This window comes from Mytilus galloprovincialis, chromosome 1 (genome assembly GCF_965363235.1).
Source record: "Mytilus galloprovincialis chromosome 1, xbMytGall1.hap1.1, whole genome shotgun sequence".
Classification (NCBI taxonomy): domain Eukaryota; kingdom Metazoa; phylum Mollusca; class Bivalvia; order Mytilida; family Mytilidae; genus Mytilus; species Mytilus galloprovincialis.
Window position 1 is genome coordinate 31,440,710 of NC_134838.1, and position 12,693 is coordinate 31,453,402.

Below are 12,693 nucleotides of genomic sequence, written 5' to 3' on the forward strand. Positions count from 1 at the left end.
TGTTTTCTTTGTTACTGCCCTATCAGTTATGCTTAATGAGAATTGAATTATAGAAAATGGCAAAAAAAGGGTATTTGTTCCATGTAAAATGGATGAAAATAAGCATGAGTGGTTACCATGGCAACCGTACTGAAACTTTGAATTTTTTTATTATTTAAGTTATTGTGGGGTGGTAATAGATTCTGTATACAAGTATGACCAAATTCTGAGACTATGCATGTCTGGCCCCCTCATTAAAATTCTGGTCCTTACAGAGAATTCCTCTTAAATTTTGCTTCCAGGGTTATTTTACCTGGAAGGTCTTTTGTTTCTTATTTGATTAATTTGTCAACTACAGTTAAAGATTTGTCTGACTTTGTGCATTTAAGCACAGAATGTAGAACATACTTGGATTTTTGGTTACGTTTTTTGTCAAACTGGAATGGCATTACTATGTTTCATGAAAATGAATTTACAAGTAGCTTTGCTATGGAATTATTTACAGACGCTGCGTCAACAATAGGATTTGGGGGCTTTTTTCAGGGAAAATTCTTTTATTCAACCTGGCCTTTGGAATTGTCGTCATTGACAAACAACCTTTCAATAGCTTTTTTAGAATTGTATCCTATTGTTGTAGAAGCACTGCTTTGGGGGCCAGAGTGGTCTTGTAAAAGAATATTATTCTGGTGTGATAATGAGGCCACTGCAGCTATTGTGAAAAAGGGGAGATCAAAAACTTTAGAAATTATGAAATTGATGAGACAGCTGACTTGGTGTGCAGCTAAATATAATTTTTACTTTAGTGCAAAACATGTTCCAGGTTATAAAAACCAAATTTCGGATGCTTTGTCTCGTTTACAGATCACCCGTTTTCACAAGCTGGCCCCAAAAGCAGAACAGAGTCCATGCATAGTTCCAAGTGCATCAGAAGTAATGTGGCACTGAGTGAAACAGTAAATTATGGAATTTTTCTATTTCTGAAGGGACAAAAGTGTCATATGAGACTGGTTATAATCATTTTTTTAAATTTTTGCTGTTAAATGGTATAAGTGTTACTGACAGCAAGCCTCATTCAGTGTCAGAAGATCTATTAATATATTTTGCTACACATTGCTTTCAACATCTCAAACTACAGTACTCTACAATTAAACTATACATATGTGGAATTAGACATAGATGCTTAAAGGACAACATATGTTCTCCTTTCAATAATTCTAGTAACAATTTAGAGAGACTGTCGTTGTTTTTAAATTCTATTAAAAGATTACAGAAACCAATCATTAAAAATCGCTTACCCATAACTTTTGATATCCTTCAACATTTGTGTGTTAAGCTTAAAGAAGGAATTTTTTCACCTTTTATTGACCAAATGTTATATACTGCTTTTACAGTAGCTTTTTATGGTTTCTTACGCTGTGGCGAGTTTACAATTCGCAGGTCAAAATCATTTGATTGTAACAACAATTTATGTATATCTGATGTTTTATTTTATTCTGACTATGTTATTTTACATTTAAAGCAATCTAAAACGGACCCTTTCAGGATGGGTGCTGATATTCAACTTCACAAGCTAAATCATGATTGTTGTCCATTTAAAGCTTTACATGATTATTTGATTGTAAGGAACACCATGTTTAAATTTCAAAATAATAGTGCTTTATTTATTGACGAATCCGGTAAAGCTTTAGAAAGAGAATTTTTCATCAGCAAGTTAAAGCATCTTTTTGGTATCTGTGTATATAATCCTCAGTCCTTTAACGGACATTCATTTCGAATTGGAGCTGCGACAACAGCTGGAAAATCTAATATTGAGGATCACTTAATTAAAACATTAGGTAGATGGAATTCTAAAAGTTATTGTCGCTATATAAGAACTAGTAAAAATGTAATTAAAAAAGCACAACAAAAGTTATCATCATGATTCTGGTATATTTCCATTACGTCATATTCTGTGTAAAATATTTTTTTTTGGCTTTTATTCTTATTTTATACCATATAGTGTACATTTGCACATGTACAATACATACCTGTAGATATTAAACATTTGAGTATTTTAAATATCATGTATTTGATTGTTTTATTTTAAAAACTGATTCATATGATTAAAAACATAGTTTTTTATTTCTATCTTTATTATCAGTGAAGTATTGAAGGTGTCCAAGGTGTTCAATTTAAGTCCATCCCCTTACAACCACTTTCCTATTCAATTCCTTGGGGGTCACTCAGCTGTTTCACATCTGATTTTGGACCATTACGGAATTCACCACTGGTTAATTTCTCTTCTTATCCCCAAGTAATTAACTACTTTCATCTCTCCACCGTCAATTCAACCCCTTTTCGTAGCACCCTGCTACGAGATGAAGCATCGCTTCATCCCCTTTTTTGAACCCTCTGCGTTCCAGTTGATTGGCGGAGTGTCCATGTCCACGGGGCTTGGCTACCCACTATACCAAGTGTCGTCGACAGGGCCTGGAGCAAAATTTTCCCAGCTGAGATACTGACTCCCAAAGGGCAAACTTATATTATAATAAAAGTGAAACTTTATCAAGCCTTTGTTATCAACAGCCTTATCAATTTGTCGAAGTACTTGCGCTATATTTAGTCATTTGTCTTGTTCTGGTTTTTATATGGTCAGTAATTGTGGTTCTTCATCATAAAAAGACTAGCCGAGAGACTAGCATTTGGTTCCAAGTTGTATATACATGTAAATGTTTATGATGAGTATGATTTGCCACCAGCTGTTCCAGGGTTAAAGGGCAACACTCAAAGAAACTATCTTATAGAATCTTCAAACTAAGTTGAAGGTCTGGAGGTAATCATGAGGCACAGTAGTATCCAGGATCGTCAGGGGCGTCACTTGGCAGTAAACAGATCAGCATTTTAGTCAACATGAAAACACAAGATAAATAATGCAATTAAGCACCAAAGCAGTCAGCACATGCTCAATTTTGGTGTAAATAGTTATCAAAGGTAAAAACAAATATGTAACACATAAACAAACGACAACCACTGAATTACAGGCTCCTGACTTGGGACAGGCACATACATAAATTGTGTAAGCTGCCATTCAATGAAGGAATTGATTTTGAGAAAGTTCAAAATGTTTCTAGTTACTTAACTATAAACTATGGTTTGGCAGCTCACTCCAAAATTTAAGGCATAACGCATAAATAAATTGAGACCATACCTTGCTATCTAGATAACGTTTTATCCGCAATCTGATTGTATCTAAAAGAATTCTAATTTCATTCGTTTAAACGGGCAGTGCATTAGAATGAAATTAATTTCTCCTGGGTGTTTCATCATATGTAGCATAGAGGGCGTAATGTTTTCCCGCTTCAAAATAATTTTCGCGGTATTTTATTGCCTATGTAATCATTCAGCACGACATCGTCAATCTGAGCAGTCGGAATTTTCTTGGTAAATTTTAATTCTGGTTAAAGTTTATTAAGCTTTTATTTGGAGAGTTTTTTGTTTGATACTGATGTATTAATTATATATTATATGTGTAGATATATATGTATGAATTGTGTTTATTTCTTATTAAATATAGAGCATCGGCGTTGTCGTGCGACTATCCACTTTACAAAGTCTTTGGTATTTATTATAGCCTTTTATGGCGTGTACATATTCAGAGTGTATTGGTTATACTTGGATGTTTGGTACAAGTATTGGTTATACTTGGATATTTGGTACAAGTATTGATTATACTTGGTTATTTGGTGCAAGTATTGGTTTTATGTCAACATTGATGGGTGGTTTATACCAGGAGAATAGATATTTTTCTGTGTACTATAGTATTTAACAAACAAATACAATATGGTTCAGGTAGTTGAATATTGAATATAATATTTTATTTTTCAAGGGAATCCTATTAAGTTAGGCTCGACATCCATCATTTGATGCCTTACAATGAACCCCTAATATGTCTTTGATAAATTTAACATGAAGTTTTTCAAAGGGATCAGAGTCACTTAAATGTGAGTCCACCCCCATTTTCACTACCATATGTAAGAATGGGAGTAACTAAACAAACAAACAATTTTTCAAGAAGTCTACAAGGGTTTTTGATGTGGTATGATTGCCAATGAGACAACTATCCACAAAAGACCAAAATGACACAAACATTAACAACTATAGGTCACCGTACGGCCTTCAACAATAACAAAGCCCATACCGCATAGTCAGCTATAAAAGGCCCCGATAAGACAATGTAAAACAATTCAAACGAGAAAACTAACGGCCTTATTTATGTAAAAAAAAAAATGAACGAAAAACAAATATGTAACACATAAACAAACGACAACCACTGAATTACAGGCTCCTGACTTGGGACAGGCACATACATAAATAATGTGGTGGGGTTAAACATGTTAGCGGGATCCAAACCCTCCCCTAACTAATATTGTGTTTTATGAGTTTAGAAAATAAACCATGTCGCCATACGGTATCAAATGCCTTTTTTTTTAAGTCTATGAAGGCAGAACAAAATGTTTCCTTTTTTTGTCTATATTGATCAGTTATGGTCTTAAGAGTGAATATATGGTCAGCTGTACGACTTTTCTCTTTATAACCAATTTGATTTTTTCTTATTAAATTTTTGATATCCATGAATTTTACTAAACGTTTATATAAAACCTTATTGAAAAGTTTATACAGGTTGGAACTAATAGATATACCTCTATAGTTCCCTGGATCAAATTTGTCCCCTTTCTTATGCAAGAGAACAAGTAAGTTTTCATTCCATATTCTCGGAAATTGATTCGAATATGCTGTTAAAGAGTTTATGAAGTGGTTTTATTAAAATGGGGATTACATTTTTCAACATTTCATTTGAAATCATGTCGGCTGATGTACTTTTACCATTTTTAATTAAACGAATATCTGTTACTATCTCTTCAATTGTTATCTCTGAACTCAAGTCATCTGTAACATGTGATAAATTAAACTTTTCTTTCAGAGAGTCAAAATCTTTAATAATTTTAGAGTGAAAACTATTGTGGTTTATGTCACAGCTATTTTTTTTTTATAAAACTGGATGAAATCTTCTTGTGGTAAAAGATTCGTTTGGTTATTACTTTTTTTGTCTACTTAATTTATGCAAAATGTTCCAAAACATCTTTGGGTCTATATATATATATATATATATATATACATAGCTGCATTGCGTTAGAACATCTCAAGTCAATGTGTTTGTGATATGGCATCAAAGACGCAGCTCATACATTCTTGATTTCGTTTTACGAATAACGTATACACTTTTATGTTTACTGTTGGTTTTTTTAATTGACCTTGATGCTTTAACATCTTTATGACGTTTACTCTTGCATGTCCGATGTTGTTATGCTAGTTAAACAATTTATCCAGATACTTCAAATTGATTCGGCAAAGCTCCCTCTCGACACAACAAAGTACACAAAATTAGATTTAACCAAGAATGTGTCCATAGTACACGGATCATTTTTGTATTTTCAGTGGATCCTGTAATTGGGGTCAAAACTCTAATTTGGCATTAAAATTAAAAAGATATATCATATTAAACATGTGTACTAGGTTTGAAGTTTATTGGACTTCAACTTCACCAAACAGTACCTTGACCACACTCTTGAATCTGGACAGACCGAAAAACATAATGCTCCTAAATGGGACATAACAATGCCCCTACGTGGGGCATAACAAAAACACATACACAAATATAAGGACAACACAACAATATTAATTTTCAAACTGCGTCGTAACTGAGTGGAAGGATCCGTTAAATGGTCGATTAAAGATTAATATGGGTAAATAAAATTCTATTCTAAATTTTATAAGAAGCATTGAATTACACTAAAATATCCATATTTATCTGTTTAATATCATAATAAGTCATATTTCCAAAACAACGTGTTTGATATCGTGTATTAATTTATCGCACCTGAACAGCAAGTAGACAGATTAAAGGATGTTCAATATAAGTAATGTAAAAAGGAATTTTGAATAAAATGAAAATAGAACGTTGTGCATCCATACTTGTCGATCTGTTTTTATACTTACACGAAACAGAATTCATATAGAACTCTTTTAAAAAAAGTTTTAACTTTTGCAACAAGTTAGATTTTGAGATGTTGATTTCGACTTTCTAATTGTCAATTTTACTTGAGCAGTTACGTACATTTAGGACTCTCAATGCTCTACAACGTTGTACTTTATTTAGAGTTTAAAATTATTGGATTTAATTTTGGAGCGTTTTCTTATGATTCGCTTACATTTCCTACATTAGAAAATGCCTGTACCAAGTCAGGAAAATGACAGTTGTTATTCATTCGTTTGATGTGTTTTATCTTTTGATTTTGCCATTTGATTAAGGACTTCCCGTTTTGAATTTTCCTCGGAGTTCAGTATTTTTGTGATTTTACTTTTTAAAGACGAAACGATGTTCTGGCGTATACAGCTTTAAGCCTTGTATCTATGACGAGTTTATATACACTCTGTCCCAATAGTATGACATTCCATATCTTAACACTCTCTGCCTTATCTATATGTTTCAATTATCTGGTAAATAAGGAGGTCCAATGTGGTTAGATCTTATGACGTCTTAAATTCAGTTTTGTAGTTTGTGTATTTTGCACTATGCTATATTACGCAACATCGTAGTAAGGGAAAGGAACCTCCTAGTGTTTCAAACATAAGCTTGAAATAAGCAGATGTCCAGAAAAAAGTTAATTAATAATGCAGTTTCCAAATCAACAGTGCCAATGTTGTTTAAAGGACATCCTGATGTAAAAGACAAAAACAGGACCATGTTCGCAGTATAAACGGCCTTATAACCAGTTTTAAACATATGCGTAGCCAAACGTAATTTTATTTAACGTTTATTTGTAAATATCTATTTCGGAAAACCCCGCCCTCGTCAACAGAATTGACGTCATTGTATCTTATCTTATACAATCAACAGTTGAAACTAACAATGTATCTATCATTTTTACTGTACTAATATACAGCTCAGCAGATATGACATTGGTCTCTGTTTTAACCATTTTTCTAACTATTGGTCGGTTGTCTTCAGGATTCCTTATTGATTATGGTAAGCACGAAACAACCTTCGTAAAATCTATATCAAATATCAGATCATATCAAATGATTCGATCAATCGTAAAAAATGCACGAAAGTGGGACAAGATTCCAGAGGGACAGTCAAACTCATAGATTGAAAATAAACTGACAAGCCATGGCTAAAAAAAAAGAAACAGACAAACAGACAAACATAGCACATAGCATAAGAAAGGAAACATGCGAGTTCGAGAGGTTGGTGAATCATTAATAAGTGAAAACAAAATTGACTGATATATTTTATTTTCAGACTTATTTCTTGGTTTTAACTTTCCATTCAGTACTTTATTTTTGCGTAAGGCTCGTTCAATTTACTTAAACGAATTGTTCAACTTTGTTTTAATTGATTTACTTTTATTTGAACTTGTAAGATATCCCAAATGAATTGTTTTTTTTTTTGTTTTTATAGTGATTGAAATTATAACACAATTTTGAATTCTGTATCCCTATTTTTTGTCTCTTTGTTTTTTTTCACACATCGTTGTCAATATTAGGAATTGTATGCGACTGGCATACAAGTGAGAGATTTAGCTAGCTTTAAAACCAGGGTTAGGTCTACATAAGACAATGCCTGTATCAAGTCAGGAATATGACAGTTGTTACCCATTTGTTTGATGTGTATGTATATGAGCTTGTGATTTTGCCATTTGATTGGGGACTTTCCGTTTTGATATTCCTCAGAGTTTGGTATTTTTTGTTATTTTACTCCATGCATGCATACTTTTCCTTTATACAATTATAACACGGTTGACTAAGAGAACCTATATTTCTTTTTATAAATGGTGTTCCTTAATTTATAATCTTGCTTTTGTTGCTAGTATGCATTTATATTGCAAAATGAACAGATACATCAAATGCATGATATATTTTTCAAAGACTAAACAGATTTTTGGTGATAAAATTAACATGATAAAAAGGAACTTTACATTGAATTTTACATTTTATAAATGATCTACATTTACCTGAATTCAAAATTGTTTATCCGTTTCAAAACAAATCATGGAGGTTAAGTCTTTGATTTTCATGTAAAATTTCTGTACTACAGGAATACTTGACCTAAGCTGGTTCTGACAGAACCATGGGAAAGTTTGGTTCTCAGTGCTCTTCAATTTGGTACATTTTTTGGCTTTTTTTAGCTATTTTGATTAGAACATTGTGATTTAAGTGCGTTGTAGACTGATATCTACGACGAATTTATTTAATGTGTATGCAACGTGTTTATCTTTTATACAGCATGTCCATCGGGATGCTTAGATGCTAAATGTACAAGTTCGGGATGTTCAAACTGTCGTTCGGGATTCTGTAATTACTACTCAGCTAGTAACAGGTAGAACAATTAAAGCAGTTAGGTATAGGGGGAGGGTTGAGATCTCATAAACATGTTTAACCCCGCCGCATTTTTGCGCCTGTCCTAAGTCAGGAGCCTCTGGCCTTTGTTTGTGTCTTGTATTATTTTTAATTTTAGTTTCTTGTGTACAATTTGGAGTTTAGGATGGCGTTTATTATCAATGAACTAGTATATATTTGTTGAAGGGCTAGTTGAAGGACGCCTCCGGGTGCGGGAATTTCTCGCTGAATTGAAGACCTGTTGGTGACCTTCTGTTGTTGTCTGTTCTATAGTCGGGTTGTTGTCTCTTTGACACATTCCCCATTTCCATTCTCATATAGATATGTACGAATTTATAACGAACTCAAAATAATAAGAACAAAAAAGATTATCAAAACAAAAGACAGTTGTAACCAAAAATTGCAAAATGCAAATCAGCACTAAAGCAAACTGTAAGTACGACAATAGCAATAAAATATCAGAAATGTTCCATTTGTTAAAGAAAACAATCACAAAAATTGTGAAATATACAAGTGTAAATCAAATGATATCTTTACAATGTATCGGTGCAATTTATGAAGATGTTTTTTTTAATGCATCGTTAATTCGGATTTTTAAATTCTAGTCATTTCTGAAGTAAAAGTTTATATATGAATCGAAAGGAATAACGAACAGTTTAAGCAATGAAAAAGCATCAAATTGCAGTAGAATTTTCAATATCACCAAGACGATAATAAAAAACAATGAAAATCCAGAAACATAGGCAGATAAAAGGTCAGGAGTACACCCATTATCCATAATGGAAACATCACCAAGAGCGCATAAGTATCAATGCACGACATCCAATGTTAATTCAACAGAAAAGCATGGGGTTTTGCATTTCAAGAATTGAATTATAAATCTTAACAAATATGCCAGACTTCTTATATTAGGGCGGCTTTAACAATTACGTACCAAATATTTGCAAATAATACATAAGGTAAATGTTACATACGTAGCAATAGTTTTCATAATGATCTAAGAAGAAACCATTTGAAGGATATCATAAAAAAATAATAATTTGAACGATGGTATACCATTTTTAAAAATAGCGACTCTTTACGTTAAAAGAAAAGAAACCAAACGCTCTGACGATGTTTGGTTAAAACAACAAGAGTTTCTGATGTTTCATTATTATGAGAAGCTATGGCATTGAGACAAAAACGTTTAACTTTTTAATAACCAAGTTGCGTGAGCGAAAAGATGTTATGTTAAAGGAAAAATACTTTTAATGGATTTCCCAATAGTATTTCATTTTGAGCTAAATATTACAAATTTTGAAATTCAACATTTTATTTTCTTGTTGTAATCGTTTTTGTCCGAGAAATATCAATATTGATCTATAATGAGTTTTTAATTCATTTTAGAATTACGATATGCACAAGAGATTGTGGTAAAGGAAAATTCTGTAGCTCTGTTAACTATTGTTCAGGTCAGTATATACAACACATAGATATTATGTTGTAGAGCATTGAGAGTCCTAAATGTATGTGACTGCTTAAGTAAAATTGACAATTAGAAAGTCGAAATCAACAGTATATACAACAAATAGATATTTTTATAATATGAATTGTAACTAGATCGAGTATTGGCATACTTGCGTATTCCAAGTACATGTTTACCGTACCATTAACAAGTACCATATAAAAATTGTTCATTTTGATGTTTATGAATTTTCCTCTGTTAATAATTTTTCTATTCATCCTGAAGTTGTGATGCGTTAAAAATGACATACATACAATCATGTATTATACAACAAACAGAACAGTAATAATAGTTCAATATATTTACAGATTGTCACGTGGATCAATGTGATGTGTGTACAGATTCCCGTACATGTAAGCAGTGTGACTCGTATTACTATCTCAGAGACAACAACAGATGTGTTACGTCCTTTGACTGTGAAAGGGGTTCAGCAATTGCCACAACCCGAAATGGAATTCAAGTCTGCGAAAGTAAAACCCTTATGTCAATTTTGCTCTTTATTTAGAATCTGAAAGAAAGATTAACAACACACACATGACAATTTAACACATAACTGGTTTTGGGCACATTTCAACTGTTTAACCAAAATATCATTTTCCTAAAATGAACTTTTCCTTCTTATAGTTTTTCGTAAACCAAATGTGCACGCGCGTGAGTTTTTAACTATGCAGTGCAAATGTTGATTATTTTGATACCCTATTGTAATCAACAGTCAAACACATTATTAAAAGTGTTTTATGGAAGCATGATTCTTGGATACATTTGTATTCTTTATTTTTATCAATGTGCTTTTCTCAAAATAAAAAAAGTCTTATAATATCATTTATAGCCAAGGGATACGTAAGGATTGGTTAGTTAGAAAGCATTCACCATAACGATTCTAATTATTTTAGGAAATTGTGCAACATGTGCAAAAAAAATCAGACCTGGTGGGAGATGGATTAAGTCAATTGCCGAAAAAAATTCCAATTTGAATATTCCCCTTAAGAAAATATGATATTATATATAATCATGATTAACACGTTAGCAACATTAGCAACATTAGCTGTTGTACAATTATGGAATGAAATTCAAAACAGTGTGGCTGTGCCCTTTGATTGACACATTAAATTCATCCATTGACTGGGACAATTTACGTGAACGTTTGTCTGTAACGACCACTGTTCACTACGTACCTACGATAGACATTTAAACTGTGGGGTCACCAAAGGTTTCTTAACGCCTTTAATTATAAAATAATTCGAAAAATCAATCAGGAATAACCGTTTATGTTTTGATTTATATAATTGATATAAATCAAAAGATCGTGTTATTTCTGATTAAGTTATCGAATTACTTTATTAAGGTGTTGAGAACCTTTGGTGACCCCATAGTTTAAGTGTCTTTAAAAAGTACATAGTGAGCAGTGGTCTTTACATACAAAAGTTCACCTAAATTGTCCCAGTCAATGGATGAATTTAATGTGTCAATCAATGGCCACAGCCACACTGTTTTGAATTTCATTCTATTTCTTTAATTCTTGTTTATACCTTCAACTCATTTCTTATTTATTTTCCCCTGGCAGCTCTAACGTTTAGATTTTTTTAGTTGCAGTTTTCAACTACTTGATTTCCGTTACTCTCAATCCAACTCTTTTTCCATAACTGCTGTTTTGTAGCTGGTCAGTAGTCTTAAACCAAATGCAAATTATGTTGATTAACCACCAAGCACTACCCACATGCTATTATCGCATATCAGTCAGACACATGAACTTGTTTACAAAACTAATTATCACCAAAACTCATTAACAATGTAAGACATGGAATCATATTTTTCTTCAACTAAACATGAAAATTAAATTTCAATAAATTTTGTTGCCAGGTTTTAAATTGTTCTACCTTATGTAAGTACTAACATCGCTTTAATTGTTTTTTTTTCGCAGCATGCCATGTTCAGGACTGCAAGAGATGTATCCAGACTAACTCAAATCGATGCGAGGAGTGCGAATATTTGAGGTACCTGGACAGTTCCGGATCTATTGACCAGTGTAGAACAAGATCTTCGTGCGAGCTATTTCATGGCGATCCTCAGTATTCCGGAGGAAAATATGTCTGTTTAAAAAACTAATCCGACCATTATCGAATCTCTTACCAAACGCACGAAGACCATTGTCGAATCACTTACCAAACGCATGGACATGCTACAGCTGTTTGAATTGTTTTGATATATATTGCATTAAACTTGGTAACTGAGCTATATTATTTTACATATTTTATTTAATATCAAATTATCTTCCAGCTAAACAAACCGGATACATTTATACTAGACTTCAACTCGTTTGGTTATCAGCACATAAATAAAAAAAAAAGCAAACAGATAAAACTTCATATTTCATGCCCATGCACATAACTTTGAAATGTTTAAACATTTAAAAATATTATGTAGCACTTGGCCTCTATCCTCGCATTTTTGCAATCCTCCTTCATTTTTTTTTTTAAGTTCTAAAGGTTAAACAAGTTTTTCTTGGTTGTCTATGTATGACAATTTTGTAAAATGCGGGATGAAAGATTCTCACAAAGAGTAAAGGTTTCTTAATATAAAAGGTATTATATTCATTGGTGGCATGTGTCAGTTTTCTATTTTCAATTTTCAAATTAAACATTTATTGATTGCTTCTTCATATAGCAAGTTTCCATCCTTCTTTTTAAGTATCGAAGAACCTAATTTTTGTCGCACACTTCATAACTAGTAACGGGTTAATTTGGGTTTACTATTTGCGGCTTTAAAACTTT

At 32.4% G+C, this 12,693-nt stretch overlaps 1 protein-coding gene across 1 annotated transcript; it reads left to right on the top strand.

Moving 5' to 3' along the window:
- Positions 1-6,905: 6,905 nt before the first annotated feature.
- LOC143071445 (uncharacterized) lies at positions 6,906-12,157 on the top strand. The gene is made up of 5 exons (XM_076245728.1): positions 6,906-7,045; positions 8,305-8,398; positions 9,805-9,869; positions 10,231-10,392; positions 11,844-12,157. Exons 2-5 carry the CDS (start codon positions 8,326-8,328, stop codon positions 11,913-11,915), a joined length of 372 nt encoding a protein of 123 aa, XP_076101843.1. The 5' UTR covers positions 6,906-7,045; positions 8,305-8,325; the 3' UTR covers positions 11,916-12,157.
- Positions 12,158-12,693: the final 536 nt, after the last annotated feature.

Bases quoted from the DNA above. Each gene is read 5' to 3' on its own strand.
- LOC143071445 (XM_076245728.1), top strand. From the start codon at position 8,326: ATGCTAAATGTACAAGTTCGGGATGTTCAAACTGTCGTTCGGGATTCT. The intron at 8,399-9,804 runs GTAGAACAATTA...AATTCATTTTAG, and splicing joins TACTACTCAGCTAGTAACAG to AATTACGATATGCACAAGAG. The intron at 10,393-11,843 runs GTAAAACCCTTA...TTTTTTTCGCAG, and splicing joins TGGAATTCAAGTCTGCGAAA to CATGCCATGTTCAGGACTGC.